This window comes from Elephantulus edwardii, unplaced genomic scaffold (assembly GCF_000299155.1).
Source record: "Elephantulus edwardii isolate Elephantulus edwardi_28Jun2011 unplaced genomic scaffold, EleEdw1.0 scaffold00075, whole genome shotgun sequence".
Taxonomy (NCBI): Eukaryota; Metazoa; Chordata; class Mammalia; order Macroscelidea; family Macroscelididae; genus Elephantulus; species Elephantulus edwardii.
The window spans coordinates 2,363,279-2,380,834 of NW_006399825.1; the positions used below are offsets into that span (position 1 = coordinate 2,363,279).

The 17,556-nt window shown below is 39.5% G+C and overlaps 1 protein-coding gene across 1 annotated transcript in view; it reads left to right on the forward strand.

Moving 5' to 3' along the window:
- The window catches only part of PLCL1 (phospholipase C-like 1), a 405,823-nt gene that overhangs the window by 329,423 nt on the left and 58,844 nt on the right, over window positions 1–17,556 (forward strand). The window contains exon 3 of the mRNA XM_006889069.1: window positions 2,146–2,349. Within this exon, the coding sequence (XP_006889131.1) occupies window positions 2,146–2,349 (204 nt within the window). The remainder of the gene's footprint in view (window positions 1–2,145; window positions 2,350–17,556) is intronic.

A 17,556-nucleotide genomic window follows, 5' to 3' on the forward strand; every position in this document is an offset into this window, starting at 1 on the left:
GTCAGAGGCGGTGCGGTTGGCGCAGGATAGAGCAGGGTTTAGAGCTGTTGTGCATAGGGTCGCTATGAGTCGGAAACGACTCGATGGCACATAACAACACAACAACAACAACAATTGTAGAACTATTGTAAGTAAATATATGAAGTTACTTATAAATCATCTATGAATCTAACTTTATCTATTAGGAATACATCTCCCAGATAATCTATACTTACATTTAAAATAGATATTAAGGAGAGATAGCTGGGTATAAAGTTTTTTCAGACAGAATGGATAACTTAATTTACCATCATTTCAGCATGAAGGCCTATGAGTTAAGGATGATTTCAAGCCTAATTAGTAGAAAAATGAACACCATAATTGTTGTTAAATTCGTAAAATACCTAATGTATTAGGTACTTCTCACCATTAATTGTTGTTGTTGTTATATGCCATCAAGTAGCTTGCGACTCATAGAGACCCCATGTACAACAGCTCTAAACTCTGTCCTGTGCTAATCGCACTGCCCCTGACATACCCATCCTCATCACCTCAGTCACTGAATCAATCCACCTCATAGAGGGTCTTCTCCTCCTGCACTGTCCCTCCGCCCTCCCAAACATGATGTCCCTCTCCAAGGACCGGTCTGTCCTTACAACATGACCAAAGTATGTCAGACAAAGCCTCAGAATCCTTGCCTCCAAGGAGCAGCCCGGTTTAACCCTCTGTAGGATGAGTCTGTTTGTTTTCCTAGCAGTCCATGATACCCTCAATATTCTTCTCCAGCATCACAGCTCAAAGGCATCAATTCTCCTTCTATCCTCCTTGGTCATTGTCCAACTCTCTGATGCATAAGAAGTGATTGCGAAGACCATGGCCTGTATCAGACGCACCACAGCTCAAAGGCATCAATTCTCCTTCTGTCCTCCATGGTCATTGTCCAGCTCTCTGACACATAACAAGTGACTGCAAAGACCATGGCCTGTATCAGGTGCACCTTAGACTCCAGAGACTTAGTCTTCAGTTCTTTGGGGAGGTCTCTAACAGCAGACTTTCCCATCGCAATACATCTTTTAATTTCCTGGATGCTGGTACCAGTAATAGACTGTAAAAATAATACTAAGTCCTATTTAGAGTATTTTTTTTTAATGACTGCAGCATGGAAAATTGTAATCCTATCTAAATTGCATTAGTGTGCCAGTTGGTGTATCTGTTTGTCTGGCAGGTGCATTTCTGATGGAATGACAAAGAAATAGGTTGCTAATAAGTCACAGGGAGGGTACTGAGTGGCAAAATAGCAAGTTGCTATCCTGAGGGGACAAGTCCCAAGAAGATGTACTCCAGTGTTCAGTTATTGATCCTGCATTTTCACGTTCACCATCACCCAAATCAACTAATGCATTCACAGCCAGCCGGTGCTAATTTGCAATGTCAGTGTTCCATTTTGAAAAGCACTGTGTAACCTTGATTACAGTCTGCTTTGCCTTTGTGGTGGATCTACAGCAATTGTCAAGAACTGAGAAAGATGAAATGCAATAATAGTATATTCGCTCTCAGTGTTTTTTCCTTGCATATCACAATAGTTTTGATTGGTTATAATCTAGCTTACTTGTACTCCTAACCTAAAGGTAGAACCTTGCTGGCGATTTTGAAGCCTCTCGTGCTTCCAAAGTTGAAAGGGGGGGGGGGGGGTCTCCTCTGTATGATTTACAACTTCCAAAAACCCTGCTGGAGGGTCAGCTGTGAGTCAGTTCTGACTCCACAACAGTAACTTGACTTGATTAATATGTATATTTAAAAAGCTCAAACTCATGGACATTGATTTGGAACTAACTCAGCTAACTCTCCTTTAGATTCTGGAGCTTGTAAACCACACAGAAGAGAGTACCTGTCTTTCTACCTTAGAGCCACTGATGAGTTTGAACCCCTAGAGATACTTGGTCGATTTAACAGTGCAACTCTATATGAGCTGTGCCATCAAATTATATGTATATACATTTATATTCGGTTGAGTAGGAACCTCATAGCTGACCCTCTAGCAAGTTTTCAGTGTGTGTGTGTGTGTGTGTGTGTGTGTGTGAATACTTACACATTTGTGGAATTATGAGGGTGCTATATCATGTGACCATGCAACCATAACTCTGCTTTTATGTTTTTCCCCCACAGAATGCAATTGTGTCTGTCAAGGAGTTATGTGGACTCCCTCCGATTGCCAGTCTGAAGCAGTGCCTGTTGACCCTGTCCTCTCGGCTCATCACCAGTGACAATACCCCCACCGTCTCTCTTGTGATAAAAGACAATTTTCCTTACTTAGAGCCTCTGGGGGTGATTCCAGATGTGCAGAAAAAGATGCTAGCAGCTTACGACCTGGTAGGAAATTATGACCCTCTTCTCCTTATTTGTGTCTTTGGGAAATCGGGACCTTAATGTGGAACATCAGTGTGTAACACAGGAAGACTGCCATAGGAACAAGAGCAGAGGGTAGCAGGGAACAGCCTGGCCAACAAGGCCTCCTCGGGTCCCTGTGGAGACCGCTCAGGCCACACCTTGAACTCAGAGCTCCACAGATTGTAAATGGAAGATGTGTGTGTTTTAACAAAGTCAAAGCCTCAAAAATCCACATAATTTCTCATTGTTTATGTGTCTTTAGCCTGTAATACGAAGATTAAATTTTTTCTTCATAGAAAAGAAACATGTCTCAATGCTGCCTTTAGGATAGTTGAGACAAAATATTTCTATGTTGATAGGAATCTCTAAGTTGATATTGTTATTACTTTTTTGTTTATATAGAATGAAAGGAATTTAACAGTAGTTATATTTTAGTTGTTATGTGCCTTGGAGTCAACGGCAACTCACAGCAACCCTATGAACAACAGATTTGAAACCTGCCTTATTTGTGCTATCTACACCATTTCTGATAAACTTAAGCTTGTTGATACAATCCTATATCAGTTAATCTTGTTGCTGGTCTTTTCCTCTTATGCTGATCCTCCCAATCTTTCCAAGCATGATGTCCTTCTCTAAGGACTGGCCCCTGCTGACAAAATGCCTGAAGTATGTGAGGTGAAGTTTCACCATCCATACTTCTAAGGAGAACCCTAGTTTCACTTTTTCTAGGACAGATCTGTTTGTTCTATTGGCAGTCCATGCATGGGATGTTCAGTGCTCTTCTCCAGCACCACAACTCAAAGACATTGATTCTCCTTTTGTCCTCTCTGTTTGCTGCACAACTCTCACATACATGGCAAATAATTGAGAAGACCGTTTCTTGGAGCAGGCATGCCTTAGTTTTTAAAGTGACATAATTGCTCTTTAGCCCTTTGGAGATGTTCCTGACATTCAGATGGTTCCCAATGTGATATATTTTTTTGTTTCTTGACTGCTGGTTCCAAGGATGTATATCTTAGTATATCTCCTAATTCTAAAGAAAATCAAGGGTAAGATAACAAACTAAAAAAAAAATTGCATCATTTTCCAGCAAAAGTGTAACTGTCCTAAAAATAAAAGGAACACTTCAAATCATTAAGAAAGGACAGTAGCAAAGTATTTTGTATTAATCATAATTGACAGTATACAATAATTTTAGAGGGGAAAAACAATTTTAAAAAAGAAATTAATAATTTTAAAACTCAAAATTGTTATCTCTCACATAACAACCTGAAGATCAGCCATCATCTATAGCTAGTAGGACAAACTTGCACACTTCTTAGGAACCCAGGCTCCTTTAGGCATTATCCCCTTTTTCTTTATAGTGTGGCTCTTATTCTCCTTGTCCAAAAAACTGCTGAAGCACCAGTCATGACATCTGCATTCCAATGAGCAAGGAAAAAAAATTAAAAAAGGATAGGTCCTCCTCTCTAAAATAGTATATATCATAGGGTCACTTTTGTCTGTATTTTGTTTGCCTACAGTTGAAACTTAGCCACACTTAGCTGCAAAGGAAAATTAAAACTGTATCTATTTAATACTACTGGACCAATTGGCAGCGTCAGGATGGATGGCGAAGAGATTGAGATTGTTCATAGCTTCAGTTTGCTCGGCTCCACAGTCAACACTCTTGGCACCAGCAGTCAGGAAATCAAAAAGCGTATCGCAATGGGAAAGTCTGCTGTTAGGGACCTCTCTAAAGTACTCAAGAGCAACGGTGTCTCTCTGGAGACTAAGGTGCGCCTGATACAGGCCATGGTATTTGCAATCGCTTGTTATGCATCAGAGATTTGAACAATGACTAGGGAGGACAGAAGGAGAGTGGATGCTTTTGAGCTGTGGTGCTGGAGAAGAGTACTGAATGTACCATGGACTGCCAGGAAAACAAACAGATTCATCTTGGAGAGGATTAAGCCAAGCTACTCCTTGGAGGCAAGGATTCTGGGGCTTCGCCTTACATACTTTGGACATGTTGCCAGGAGGGACGGGTCGTTGGAGAGGGACATCATGCTTGGGAGGGTGGAGGGACAGCGCAGGAGGGGAAGACCCTCTATGAGATGGATTGATTGGGTGACTGGGGTAATCGGGATGGGTGTGTCAGAGGCAGTGCCGTTGGAGGCAGGATAGAGCAGGGTTTAGGGCTGTTGTGCATAGGGTCGCTATGAGTCGGCACAGAACAACAACAACATCTATTTAATGGATAAAACTCAATTTCACCACTGTCTAGTTGACTCTGACTCATGGTTTCTCTGGTTGTAAATCTTTATGGTAGGAAATACCTATTTTACATACAGCCCCGGAGCAGCCAATGGATTCAAACTCCTGACTTTTTAATTAGCAGAGCCCTGGTGGCTTATCATGTCATGTATTGGACTCCTAATCAAAAGGTTGACAATTCAAATCTACCAGTCACTCTGCTAGAGAAAGATAGGCCATCTCCTCTCATAAAGGCTTACAGCTTTGGGAACCCAGGGAAGGTCATCAGAATTCAGAATCAACTAGATGTCAGCATTAAGTATGCTCAGCTACCAGGGACCTCCTCTGTGACTCAGAAATGAGAAAATTAATATTAGGGGACAACCAACAATTTTTGCCACAGAGGTGAGCAAGAAATTCACATACCCTTTCCACCTTTAGAACCACAAACATGTAACAACAAATTTTACATTATAATAGGTTTTAAATTTTTAAAAATCAAACTAAACCATTAACAGTAAGAGAGTTGCTACCCCCTTCAAACTGGCTTACTTTCTTTTAAACAATATTCCCTCTGATAAAGATGGTGAAGTATATATTTCTCATTGGATAATAAATTGATAAAATTAGGAGAGAAAAATTTGGCAAAATGGTAGAAAATGTGTATCTTATTTGGTCCATGTTTCCAAGGATTCCACCTAAGCCAATTAAAATATACATAGATGTTTATGCTAAAAATTATTTAACATTTATCGCTTGCTGCTCTGCTAAACTTTGCCACTGCTACTGATGTCAGAGAGGGTGTGGAGAGGTAGAACTCTCATACACTGTTGGTAAGATAGTAAAATGATACAACAACTGTGGAAGACAATTTGGCATTTCCTCAAAAAGTTGAACATTAAAAAAACAAAAAGTTGAACACAGAAACTCCGTATGACCCAGGTTCCTACTACTAGAATATACCCAAGGAAATTAAAACTGAGGCAGAAATGGAAATCTGTACACCAATGGTCATAGCAGTGTTACTCACCATCACAAGATCATGAGAACATCCCAGATGTCCAACTACAACTGAATGGACTGAGAAATTGAAATACATTCACACAATGGCATATTATGCAGCAACTCAGGAGCAAGGATTTTGGAAAAGACTACGTAACTTGGGGGAGACTGAAGATTATTATGCTGAGTGGACTAACTCAATCTCATAAGGACAAATACTGCATACTACGAATATTATAAAAATAGATAACTAGAAAAATGTGTGGAGACACAAGGGGAGAAGGGGTGGGAACACAGGTGTGAGGATGGGGAGGAATGAAACCACAGGGTTGTACAAGTTGGTGGGTGGAGGGAGGGGGTGAAGGAAATGGGAAGGATCTGGCAAGGACCTGAAAAAATTGGGTAAGGATGGACAAGGTCCAATGGTAATTGATTTTATAAAACATAATGCATGGTAATGATTGTAGGAAGCACAATATGAATGAAGAATAGGGTGAAACACAATGTATATGAACTCTGTGAGCAAACCAAGATAAAAGTTAAAAATAAATGGAAAAAAATATAAATAACAGACAAATCAAATTATTGTTGTCAAGTTAGAACCAACTCCTCGCTGACCCTCTTGTGGGCTTTTGGGACCTTAAGCATGAGAGGAGATCGCCCACCAGTGACGGGTGATTTAGAACCAGCAGAGAGATGTGGCCTTTTGGCTAACGATGCTGCTTTCTATAGACAATGCTACCAGAACTCTGTTTTAAGAGAAGAAGGACTAAATAATATACAGGAATTTATATTATAAACTACTATGATGTCGTTAGAGTGCTCTGGGGACCCAGTAGGTGAGGACTTACGCTGCCAAACCAGAGGCAGTTTTTTTTTTAATCCACTAGCTATTCTGCAGAAGAAAGGTGGGCGGTCTTCTCCCGTTTGATTTGCAGTCTCTTGAAACCACCTGGGAATATGCTCATAAAATAATGTTTTATGAAACATTCTGGATACAAAAAGTATGTTGCTAGTACATGTCCATGTTGTCAAGTCAGAACTTACTCAAACATAACCCTGCCCATCTTTGTTCCAAGGAGCAGCTGGTGATTCCCACTACTTGCCTTTGAGTTGACTGCACAAGTCTTTACCCACTAGATCATCAGTTATTGTTGTGCCACAGAGTCGGAACTGACCCATAGCTGACCCTCCAGTGAGTTTTTAGAGGCAGAAAGAGCACGGGAGGATATTGCCCATTCCCGCTGAGCAGTTGGCAGATTCCAACTGCATGCCTTTGGGATTGCAGTACAGTTTATCAGTAGGCCCCTAGACCACCAGAGCTCCCTACGAAAAAGTATACGCGATGGGATTTCAATTGTATTTGTCTTTGTGTAAAAGTGCTGGCAGGATATTAAGCAGCTGATTTTAGATTGCTGTGTGGTTGTGTGCCATCGAGTTGGAACCAACTCATAGTTGACTGTCTAGAGGGTTTTTAGAGGCAGTTAATCTCACAGGGGCAGATTGCCTATCCTTCTCCTATGGGGCAGCTGGTGGATTCAAACCACATGCCTTTGGGATTGCAGCGCAGCTTCATACCACTTGGCCACCAATGATTTTTCTAAGAAGTGTGTCACTAAACTTTACAATGAACTCACTTCATTTTATAACTCAACAACCGTAAGTGAAAAACAAACCTGCTAGAAGAAATATATTTGAAATAATAATTATCAAATTGAAATAAAATAGAGCATATTCTGCTGATGAATCACATTGCCTCTTGTAACTATTCTTGCTGGAGGAAAAGTTCCTCCATTACTATGTCATTTTTTTGTCAAAAAGTGGAGACTGAAAGCTATTCAGTGAATAGATATAATTGCCTTCTAAGAGGTGAAGGTAAAGTACTAGTTGCCATAGAGACAGACAATGAAAATCACTTATTCCTCCACTTTCTTTTTAAGCTGAGAAAGAAAAATCATTCACCGAGAGGGAGCCTCGTCCCATGATGCTGGGCTTCTAATAAGGAGAAAAGCCACGAGACTCTTGCTGGATAATTTCCATTTCACATCTCAAGTGTCTGCCGTTACTTTGGCTTTTTAGTTTCATCTACTAGATCCAAATCTGACCAGCAAAGTTTTTGTTTTGGGACACATCCCCATTTGTATTACCGAAGTGCAGCTTATAATTGCAGAAATAGAATAGTTTCCCAAAACCTAAAAGGCTCCAGTGGAAAACAGAAATCATTATAAAAATGTCATTATCCAAATATATTTGGGCAAGTGGAAAAGATGGTTCCGTTGGGTAAGGAATTGAACATAAAAATAACTGTGGATCAAATGATAAACTTGGTAGACTATGGAAGCCATGTATTTCTTTTCAAGGATAAGGTAGCATGGGGACAGACAAACATAAAAATCATACTGGCCTTGAGTGTGAAAAACAAAACCAACCAAACCGCAAAAGACATCAAAACTAGCATTTTTTTTTAATAAAATTTGTTTTGTGTTGATCTGCTCCTTTGTTAGTTTTTATTTTATTGAGGTCTCCTGGAGATACATTGCTGATCCAGAGTGGCCATTTAAAAACATAAACCATATCCTGTCACTTTCCTGATGCAAATTCTTCAGTGGCTTTACATAAAAATAAAATCGAAACTCTTCAGGAGCCCCCTCATCGTCTGGCCCCACCCACATGGCTCCCTCTTTAGCCTCATCTGACTTTTCATTTCCACTGACTTTACTATTGCTTTTGCCTGGAATGTTCTGCATGGATAATTCCTTTTTATCTTTTAAGTCCTAGCTCAAAAGCTTTCTCTTCTCAACCTTCTGTCTCTGCCTGCCCCATTATCACATTTTATTTCCGTCACCCTAGTTCTTGTGGTTGGGTGCTGTCAAATCGTCTTAACAGTGACCTATGAACAACAGCTTTCAGCTTTGCCCTGTCCTGTGCCACCCTCACCGTCTCCACCGACTCAAGCCACGTGTTGCAGTCACTGTGTCAATCCACCTCACAGCGGGGCTTCAGCTCTTTCATGGACCCTCCAACTTCCCAAGCCTGATGTCATTTTCCAAGACCTACTGCCTCCTGGCAACATGCTCAAAGTATGTGAGACAAAATAGCACCATCCTTGCCTCTAAGGTTGTACTTCCTCAAAGACAGATTTGTTTATTGTTTTGGTAGGTCCTAAAGTATATCCAGTACTTTTTTCTAACACCATATTCAAAGACATCAATTCTTCAGTATTCACTGTCCAACTTTGAGATGCGTGATATATTCAGGAGCAATTTAAAATACTGTGGCTGGATCAGGCGTACCTTAATCTTGCTCTTTAGCATTCTAAAGAGATCCTTGACAATAGATTTCCCCCTTGTCTGCTGCTATCTTGGTTTTGATTGCTGTTACAATCTTACTTAAAATATTAAAATATATTTGACTTACTATTTTAATTGTGTCCTCTTTAACTATCAGGTACCTTATTTGTGTCCTCCTTTACCTACTTACCCTATGAGGACCAGGGCCCAATCTCTTTTGCTTACTACCATTGTCTCACGTAGAATAGTGCTGGCACATGTTATTGTTTTGTGCCGTCAAGTTGGAATCAAACCAAAGCTGAACCTTCAACAGGTTTTCAGAGACAGTGAATCAAACAAGAGGAGATTGCTCATCTTTCTCTCAAGTTTCACCAGCAGAACAGCCTATAGATTTGAACCATGTGCCTTTGGGTTGACAGTACAGCTCCTTTCCACCCGTGCTCCTCTTAATAAATGTTAGTTAATAAATAAAGGCATTAATTTCTATTGTTGGTGAAGATGATGGTTCTGATTTTGTAACTGAGGATGTTTTATGGTAAATCTTAAATTCCTCTTTGCTTTGTTCCCCCAATGCAATCATAGTCAAATTGTGATACGTGTTGTTAAGAACCTACCTATTGCCAATATGAACATATTTGGATATGTAATGTAGAATAACAAATGAAGGGCTAATTACCTGAGAGTGTTGTTGCATTGAGAGGTGGTGGTAATTCCACAGTGAACAGTTAGGTACTCAACTTAGACTCGATTTGCTTAAATGTTTGCATTTGTCAAAAAAAGAGAATGAACTACATAGGTGCCGTCTAAGAGGAAAAGTTATGAGTGTTAAGAAGATGCTAAATATGCTTGGAATTTAAAATGACTTGAAGTCATTTCTGAACAGATTCAAATGTTTGGCTCATTTCAATATTTTAAAAGAAATAAATCATGTAGCCAAGTGGTTCACACCCAATGAAAGCCAACCTGAGTGTGTCAAACCATACTGTTATCAAGGGAAAGGAAAATGAAAATATTTTAGAAAATACTACTCCTAAGTTCATCTGTAGAGATCTTTCTCCCATGTTGTTGTTGTTATGTGCTGTTGAGTCACCTGTGACCCATAGTGATCCTATGTACAGAATCCCTGAAGCCAGCACTATCCTGAGCCAGTCTCATGGATTCTGACACACTAACCCTCATTACCCCAGTTACTGTATCAAGCCATCTCATTCCAGGTTTTCCGCTCCTGTGCTGTTCTTCTATCCTTCCAAGCATGATGTCCTTCCCCAAGTATCAGTCCTCCTGGCCATATTCCCCAAAGTGTGTGAAATGGAGTTTCAAAATCCTAGCCTCCAAGGAGAAACTTGTTTTCACTGTCTCCAAGGTAGGCATATTTGTTTTCTTGCAGTTCATGGAATGCTCAAGACTTTTCTCCAGCATCACAACTTGAAGGCATTGATTCTTCTATCATTCTTAGTCATTGTCCAGCTCTCTGATGGAAAGCAAGTAACTGTGAAGATTATGGTCTGAATTAGGCACACCTTGGTCTCTAGACTGACATTGTTGCATTTCAGTGCTCTGGAGAGGTCCCTGATGGCAGATTTTTTCCAGTGAAATTTGTCTTTTGCTTTCCTAACTGCTAGTGCCAAGAATGTTGATTGTGGAACCGGACAAGCTGTAATTGTTAACAACCCCCATCTCTTCTCCTTCTATCATGATGCTGCCAATTGGCCCAATGGTGAGAATATTCGTCTTCTTGATGTTGAGCTTCAGTGCATGTTGAAGACTACAGTCCTTACCTTCTGCAGCAAGCACTTCAAGGTCTTCCTCACTTTGAGCAAGCAAGATTGTGTCATCTGCATAATGTAGGTTGTTGTTGAATCTTCCTCAATTCCTGATGCCACATTTCTGCTCATAAATTACAGCTTCCTGAATGATCTGTTCTGCATATAGATTGAAAAGGTGTGGAAACAGGATGCACCCCTGACCTACTCTTTTCCTGATTTTGAACTATGCAGTGTTTCCTTGCTCTGTTCTGAGGACTGTCCTGGTCCAAGTATAGGTTTCACATAAGCACAAACAAGTGTTCTGGGATTCCCATTTTCCTCAAGGTTAACCACAATTTGTTGTGATCTATACAGTCAAATGCCTTTGCATAGTCAATGAAACACAGATGAAAATCTCTCTGGTACTCTTTGCTTTCTGCCAAGATCCATCTGATATTGGTGATAAAGTCTCTAGTGCCATGGCCTCGTCTAAACCCAGCTTTTATTTCTGGTAGTTCTCTGTCAATGTACTGTTCCAGTCATTTCTGGATAATCTTCAGCAGGATTTTGCTAGCATGTGATATTAGTGGTATTGTTTGATAATTTCCACACTCTGTTGGGTCACCTTTTATGGAGTGGAAATAAAATGTGGATCTCTTCCAGTCAGTTGGTCAGGTAGTTGTCCTCCAGATTTCTTGGCACAACCTGGTGAGCAGATCCAGGGCAGCATCTGTTTGTTGAAACATTTCAATTGATATTCGATCAATTTCTGGGGCTTTATTTTTTGCCAAGTCTTTCAGAACATCCTGAACTTCCTCCTTCATCACCATCACCTCTTAATCATATTTGTTCATTAAATTCTTCTGTGTCAGCCAATTCTTTTTGGTTCAGTGACTCTGTATATTTTTCCATCTTCTTTTGATGCTTCCTGAATCATTCAGTATTCTGCCCATACTATCCTTAAGCATTGCAACTCATGGCTTGAATTTGTTCTTTAGTTCCTTCAGCTTAAGAAATGCCAAGTGAGTTCAGTCCTTTGGATTTTCTGACTCCAGTTCCTTCGTTATACTACTTTGCCTTGTCTTCCGGAGCTGTTCTTTGGAATCTTCCTTTCAGCTGCTTAACATCTAGATTTCTTTCCTTTGCTTTGGCTTCTCGAAGGTTTAGTGCAATATTCAGAATCTCTTCTGACATGCATTTTGTCTTTTCTTCTTCCTCCATCTTTGTAATGACTTTTTGCATTCTTCATTGACAGTATTCTTGATATCTTCCCGCAGCTCACCTGGTCTTTTTGTTCATTAGTGTTCAAGGCCTCAAACCTATCCCTGAGTTGGTTTTTAAATTCAAGGGGGATAGACTCAAAATTAAATTTTGAGTCTTGTGGATATGATTTAAACTTCTTTAGTTTTAATTTGAACTTGTATTTGACTAGTGACTCAAAATAGCCCCTATTCATTATTAAATAGTGCTAATTTTATATTTTGGGATATTTATATTAAAAAATTCTTAAAATTCAGACAGAAAAGATTATTTCAGTATTAATATTGTCATTATAAATCTATTTTAACAATTTCACTGCTATATAGACTTAAGCAGTCAAATCTATCCTTGTTGTGTGCTGTGGAGTTGGGTTTTCAAGAGGCAGTAAGTTACAAAGGGAAAAGGTCTACTATTCTTCTCCCTTGGAACAACTGGTAGATTTGAAAGGAGCAAGTTTATTTACATGACATCATTTCAGAAAGACAGAAGCTCTCATCCTACCCTCAACCCTAATCTACATTGTATTTATAAAATACATTTTTACATGTTGTTGCTGCTCTTATGTGCCATCGAATTGCCTGCAACTCATAGCAACCCAATGTACAATAGCCCTAAACCCTGTACTATCCTTTGCCCATCTTATTGTCTCCAACACACTTATCCCCATCACTCTGGTGACTGAATCAATCCATCTCATTGAGGGTCTTCCTCTCCTGCACTGTCCTTCCACCCTCCCAAGCATGATGTCCCTCTCCAAGGAGAGGGTTTGGGTTAAAGGGCATATAACAAAAATGTTAGATAAAGCCTCGCCAGAGTTGCCTCTAAGGAGCATTCTGGCTGTGCTACTTCAAAGTCTAGTTTGTTCTTCTAGAAATCCATGATGTAGTCAATATTCTTTGCCAGCACTGTAATTCAAAGACATCAGTTGGTTGTTGGCTTTCTTTATTCATTGTCCAACTTTCATGTGCATATGAGTTGATGGATAATATCATGGTTTGGATCAGGCATACCTTGGTCCAAAGGTGACATATTTGCTTTGAAAGGTACTTTTTAGGATGCAATATAGTATTTTATTTCTTTCTTGCTGCTTCCTTAAGCACTAATTATGATCCAAGTGAAGTAAAATCTTTGATAACTTCAGTATTTAATCTAAATTCAGCACTATATCCTAATTGCTTTAAAAACTGACTTATTAAGAACTTGTTCATTTTACATACATATGGATACCCACAATGTACATTAATTATTGACATTATTTATGATGCATTCAGTCCACCTATAAGGACATTTCTAGATCCTGTACAACACGGAAAGTACTAGCACAAGCTTACCATACTATAAAGCATAATCACTCTGACTCATTAAAATTAATAAGAATAAAAAACCAACCAATCATTTGAAAAAATCCCTATCATTTGCTCTTTATATTTTTTTCTTTGTTGTTGTTGTTGTATACCATAGTCAACTGACCCATAGCTGACCCTGTGATGGGTTTTCAGAGGCAGTTAATTGCATGGGAGGAGATTGCCTGTCCTTCTCCCATGGAGCACTGGTATCCTCAAACCGCATACCTTTGGAAATGCAGCACAGCTTCTTGCCTCTAGACCACCAGAACTCCTTTTTCTCTAATATTCTTACCTATTTATCTTTTTCCATGCACAGCCAAGAAGTATCTTCCTAATCTATTTAATTACATTAAGTATTTAACATTCATATAAAAAAATTCTAGTTAGTGGGTGCTTTGAATATCTCATTCAGAACTAGAATAGTTACAAGGATTGCGGTTGTGAAAAACAAGCTCAAAGCATTCTCCAAAGGTGACTTTTGTGTTCAGTTATTTAACATTAGCATAAAAGTTAAAACTTTACTATAAACAGTAGATTTTCTGAAGATAAAAATCAAACCAAAACAGTCTAGGGAACACGAGTGAAGGATTATTTAATCTTTTACTAAGTCACTTATGTCTGGATTTAGAAAGCAGTTGATTTATACTACCTTGATCAAGAATGTGGCAAAAAGAGCTAATTGCTTTTTAATTATTCTCATGACAGAACCATTGCACTGTCAAGTATCACCAGTAGAACATCAGAAGGTAGAACAATAGCCAACGAGTTGGTTTAGCCTCATAGTGACCTTCTGTTGGGTCATGGCAACCCTCTATTGGGTTTTCAATACTGTAGATCTATGTGCAATCACTTGTTATGCATCAGAGAGTTGGACAATGACTAGGGAGGACAGAAGGAGAGTGGATGCTTTTGAGCTGTGGTGCTGGAGAAGGGTACTGAATGTACCATGGACTGCCAGGAAAACAAACAGATTCATCTTGGAGAGGATTAAACCAAGCTACTCCTTGGAGGCAAGGATTCTGGGGCTTCGTCTGACTTTGGACATGTTGCCAGGAGGGACGGGTCCTTGGAGAGGGACATCATGCTTGGGAGGGTGGAGGGACAGCGCAGGAGGGGAAGACCCTCTATGAGATGGATTGATTCGGTGACTGGGGTAATCAGGATGGGTGTGTCAGAGGCGGTGCGGTTGGCGCAGGATAGAGTAGGGTTTAGGGCTGTTGTGCATAGGGTCGCTATGAGTCGGAAACAACTCGACGGCACATAACAACAACAACAACAGATCTATGTGAAGGAATTGCTCATCTTTCCAGTGAGTTTGAACTGCTGACTTTTTGGTTAACAGCACACCCTGTAATGCACTATGCCATAAGAGCTTCTAAATAGGGTGTTGTTGTTATGTGCCATTGAGTCTCAGAGCAACCCTATGATCAACAGCTCTGACACCCTATCCTGAACCAGTTTCATCACCTCTGACACACTTGACTCTGTAGTCACAGTCACCATGTCAGTCCATCTGATTAAGGGTCTTCCTATCTTGTGCTAACTTTTCCACCCTTCCAAGCATGGTGTCCCTCTCCGAGAGCTGGAGTCTCCTGACAACATTCCTAAAATACATGAGATGGAGTTTCACCACCCTTGTCTCTAAGGAACACCCTGGTTTCACTGTCTCCAGAAGAAATCTGTTATTCTTTTAGCAGTCCACAGGATGTCCAATGCTCTTCTCATATACCACAACTCAAAGACATTCATTCTTTATCTGCCATCCTTAGTCATTGTCCAGCTTTCAGATGCATAGCAAGCAATTGAGAAGACCATGTCTTGGATCAGCAGACCTTGGTATTTTGACTAATGTCGTGATGCTTTAGCACTCTGGAGGGCTCCGTGACAGCAGACTTTCCCAATACAACTTATCATTTGCTGGGTGCCAAGGGTGTGATTGTGGATCCAAGTAAGAGGAAATAGTTAACTTAAATCTCTCATGAGTCTGCCTATTCCCCAGGTGGTGAGAATTTTTTTTCTTGATGTTAAGATGCAATCCGTATAGAAGGCTGTAGTCCTTGATCTTCTGCAGCAAGCACTTTTAAGTATTCCTCACTTTCTGTGAGCAAAGTTGTGTCAACTACATACTGCAGATTATTGATGAGGATTCCTCAGGTGCTGATCCCACATTCTTTTACCCAAACTATAGCTTCTTGAATGATCTCTTCAGCACATATGGTGAAAAGGTATAGAGAAGATACGTCTCTGATGTATCTCTGATGTACTTTCTTGATTTTGAACCATGCAGTGTATCCTTGTTCCATTTGGATAGTAGCTTCTGAGTCTGGGTACAGATTTCACATGAACACTATCAAGTGTTCTGGAATCCCCATTTTGTCAATGTTAGCCATAATTTGTTGTGTTCCACAGAGTCAAATGATTAGGGTTTAAATAAACACATTCTCTCATGTCAGTGTTATTACCAAGATATATCTAGCTTCAAGATGGGAAACTGTTCCAAAATGAGGCTTTCTTTACTTCTTGAAATAAATTTAAATTAATGTTAGATAAGCCAAAGACACCCTCTTTCCATCACTTTTTTGCTTTGTGAGGTTTGTGAAGTACATTATATGAGTTTAAATTTTCGAGCATGTTGCCTAGTATAATAATAGGACTCAGAAAAACAACAGCATGCCAGTCTACACCAAACCAGAGCTGATTATTTAAATATAAGCAGCTGTGTGTGTTGAAACTTCCTTTATTTGTGAGTGTTGACTATGTCTTTTGACATAGGAATGACAGTTTCTTAGAGATGCTTTTATCTGTGAATTTAATGGGAGAAATGTCAGCATATGAGGGCTGACAAAATTTCCAGGTGGCACCAGGATCCCAAAGACACTGAATTTCAAAGATGCATCACTAAATAGGTATTTCTTTATTGATTCCTTTGTGGAATATTGTGCTTACATTCTTTTTTAAAAAATATTTTATTTTTTCCTACTAGTTTATTCACAAAATTGGAAGACAAATTAGAACAAATTCTTTCAATTTCCCTCACACCCCCCCCATCAAATTGTACAACCCAATGATTAATCCCCCTTCCCCCAGCATATTCGCATCCCTCTGCTTCCAGCCTCTCTCACCCCTCCTGGATCCTTATACTCATTCTATAATAACAGTTTTGTACAATATTTATCCTTGTGAGACTGAGTTAGTTCACTCAGCATAATGCTCTCCAGTCCCTCCCAAGTTAGGTAATAATTTACAAAGTTATTGCTCCTGCATGCTACATGGTATTCTGTTGTGTGAATGTACAATAATTTCTCAATCCAATTTGTTGTGATTGTTCTTGAGATGGTGAATAATGCTGCTATGAACATTGATGTACAAATCTTAGTTTGTGCCTCAGTTCTCATATTCCCAGGGTATATTTCAAGTAGTGGAATAGCTGGGTCATTGGAATTTCTATGTTCAGCTTTTTAAGGAAGTGCCAAACTGCCTTCCAGAAAGGTTGCACCATTTTTCAATCCCACCAACAATGTATAAGAGTTTCTTTCTCACCACACCCTCTCCAACATTTATTACTTACTGCCCTGTTAAACTTTGCCGCTGTTAATGGAGTGAGATGGTAACTCACTGTGGTTTTTATTTTCAGCTCTCTTCTTACCAGTGATTTAGAACATTTCTTCGTGTGTCTATTGGCCATTAAGATATCTTCCTCTGTGAAAATTCTTTTCATGTCTTTTGCCCATTTTGTATTTGGGTTATCAGTCTTTTTTCTTGTGGTGGCTCAGAAATATTCTATAAAATTTTGTTATAAGACTCTTTATGAGATGATATTACCAAATGTTTGTTCCCAATCTGTAGGTTTTCTTTTTCATCCTGTTGAATAAAGTTTTTGATGTGCACAGAGATTTAATCTTTAGCAGGAGGTCTCATGCATCAATTTTATCCTCTTTAGATTGTGCATTTCTGGTTGTATTTGTCAGTCTCTTTATACCTTGGACTGTCATTTCTAAGCTTGATCCAAGTTTGTTTCTTATGAACATTATGATTGTGGGCTTCACCTTGAGTGTGCATTCTTTTTTTTAAAATTTAAATTTATTGTTAATTTCAGTAAAAATTTACAGAGCCTTTGGATTTCCATTCATTCATTGTTGCACTTTTCTCCCCTCTCAACCCTCCCCCCCCTAGTACACAACCCCTTGGAAAAGTAAAAAAAAATTCTTTCATTGTTTTACAAACCCTCCTCCAGGTCCACTCTACCATGTAGCCTTCACTCTAGACCCCTGTCATGATAAAAATACCTAATCACATATCCCTTTTAAACCG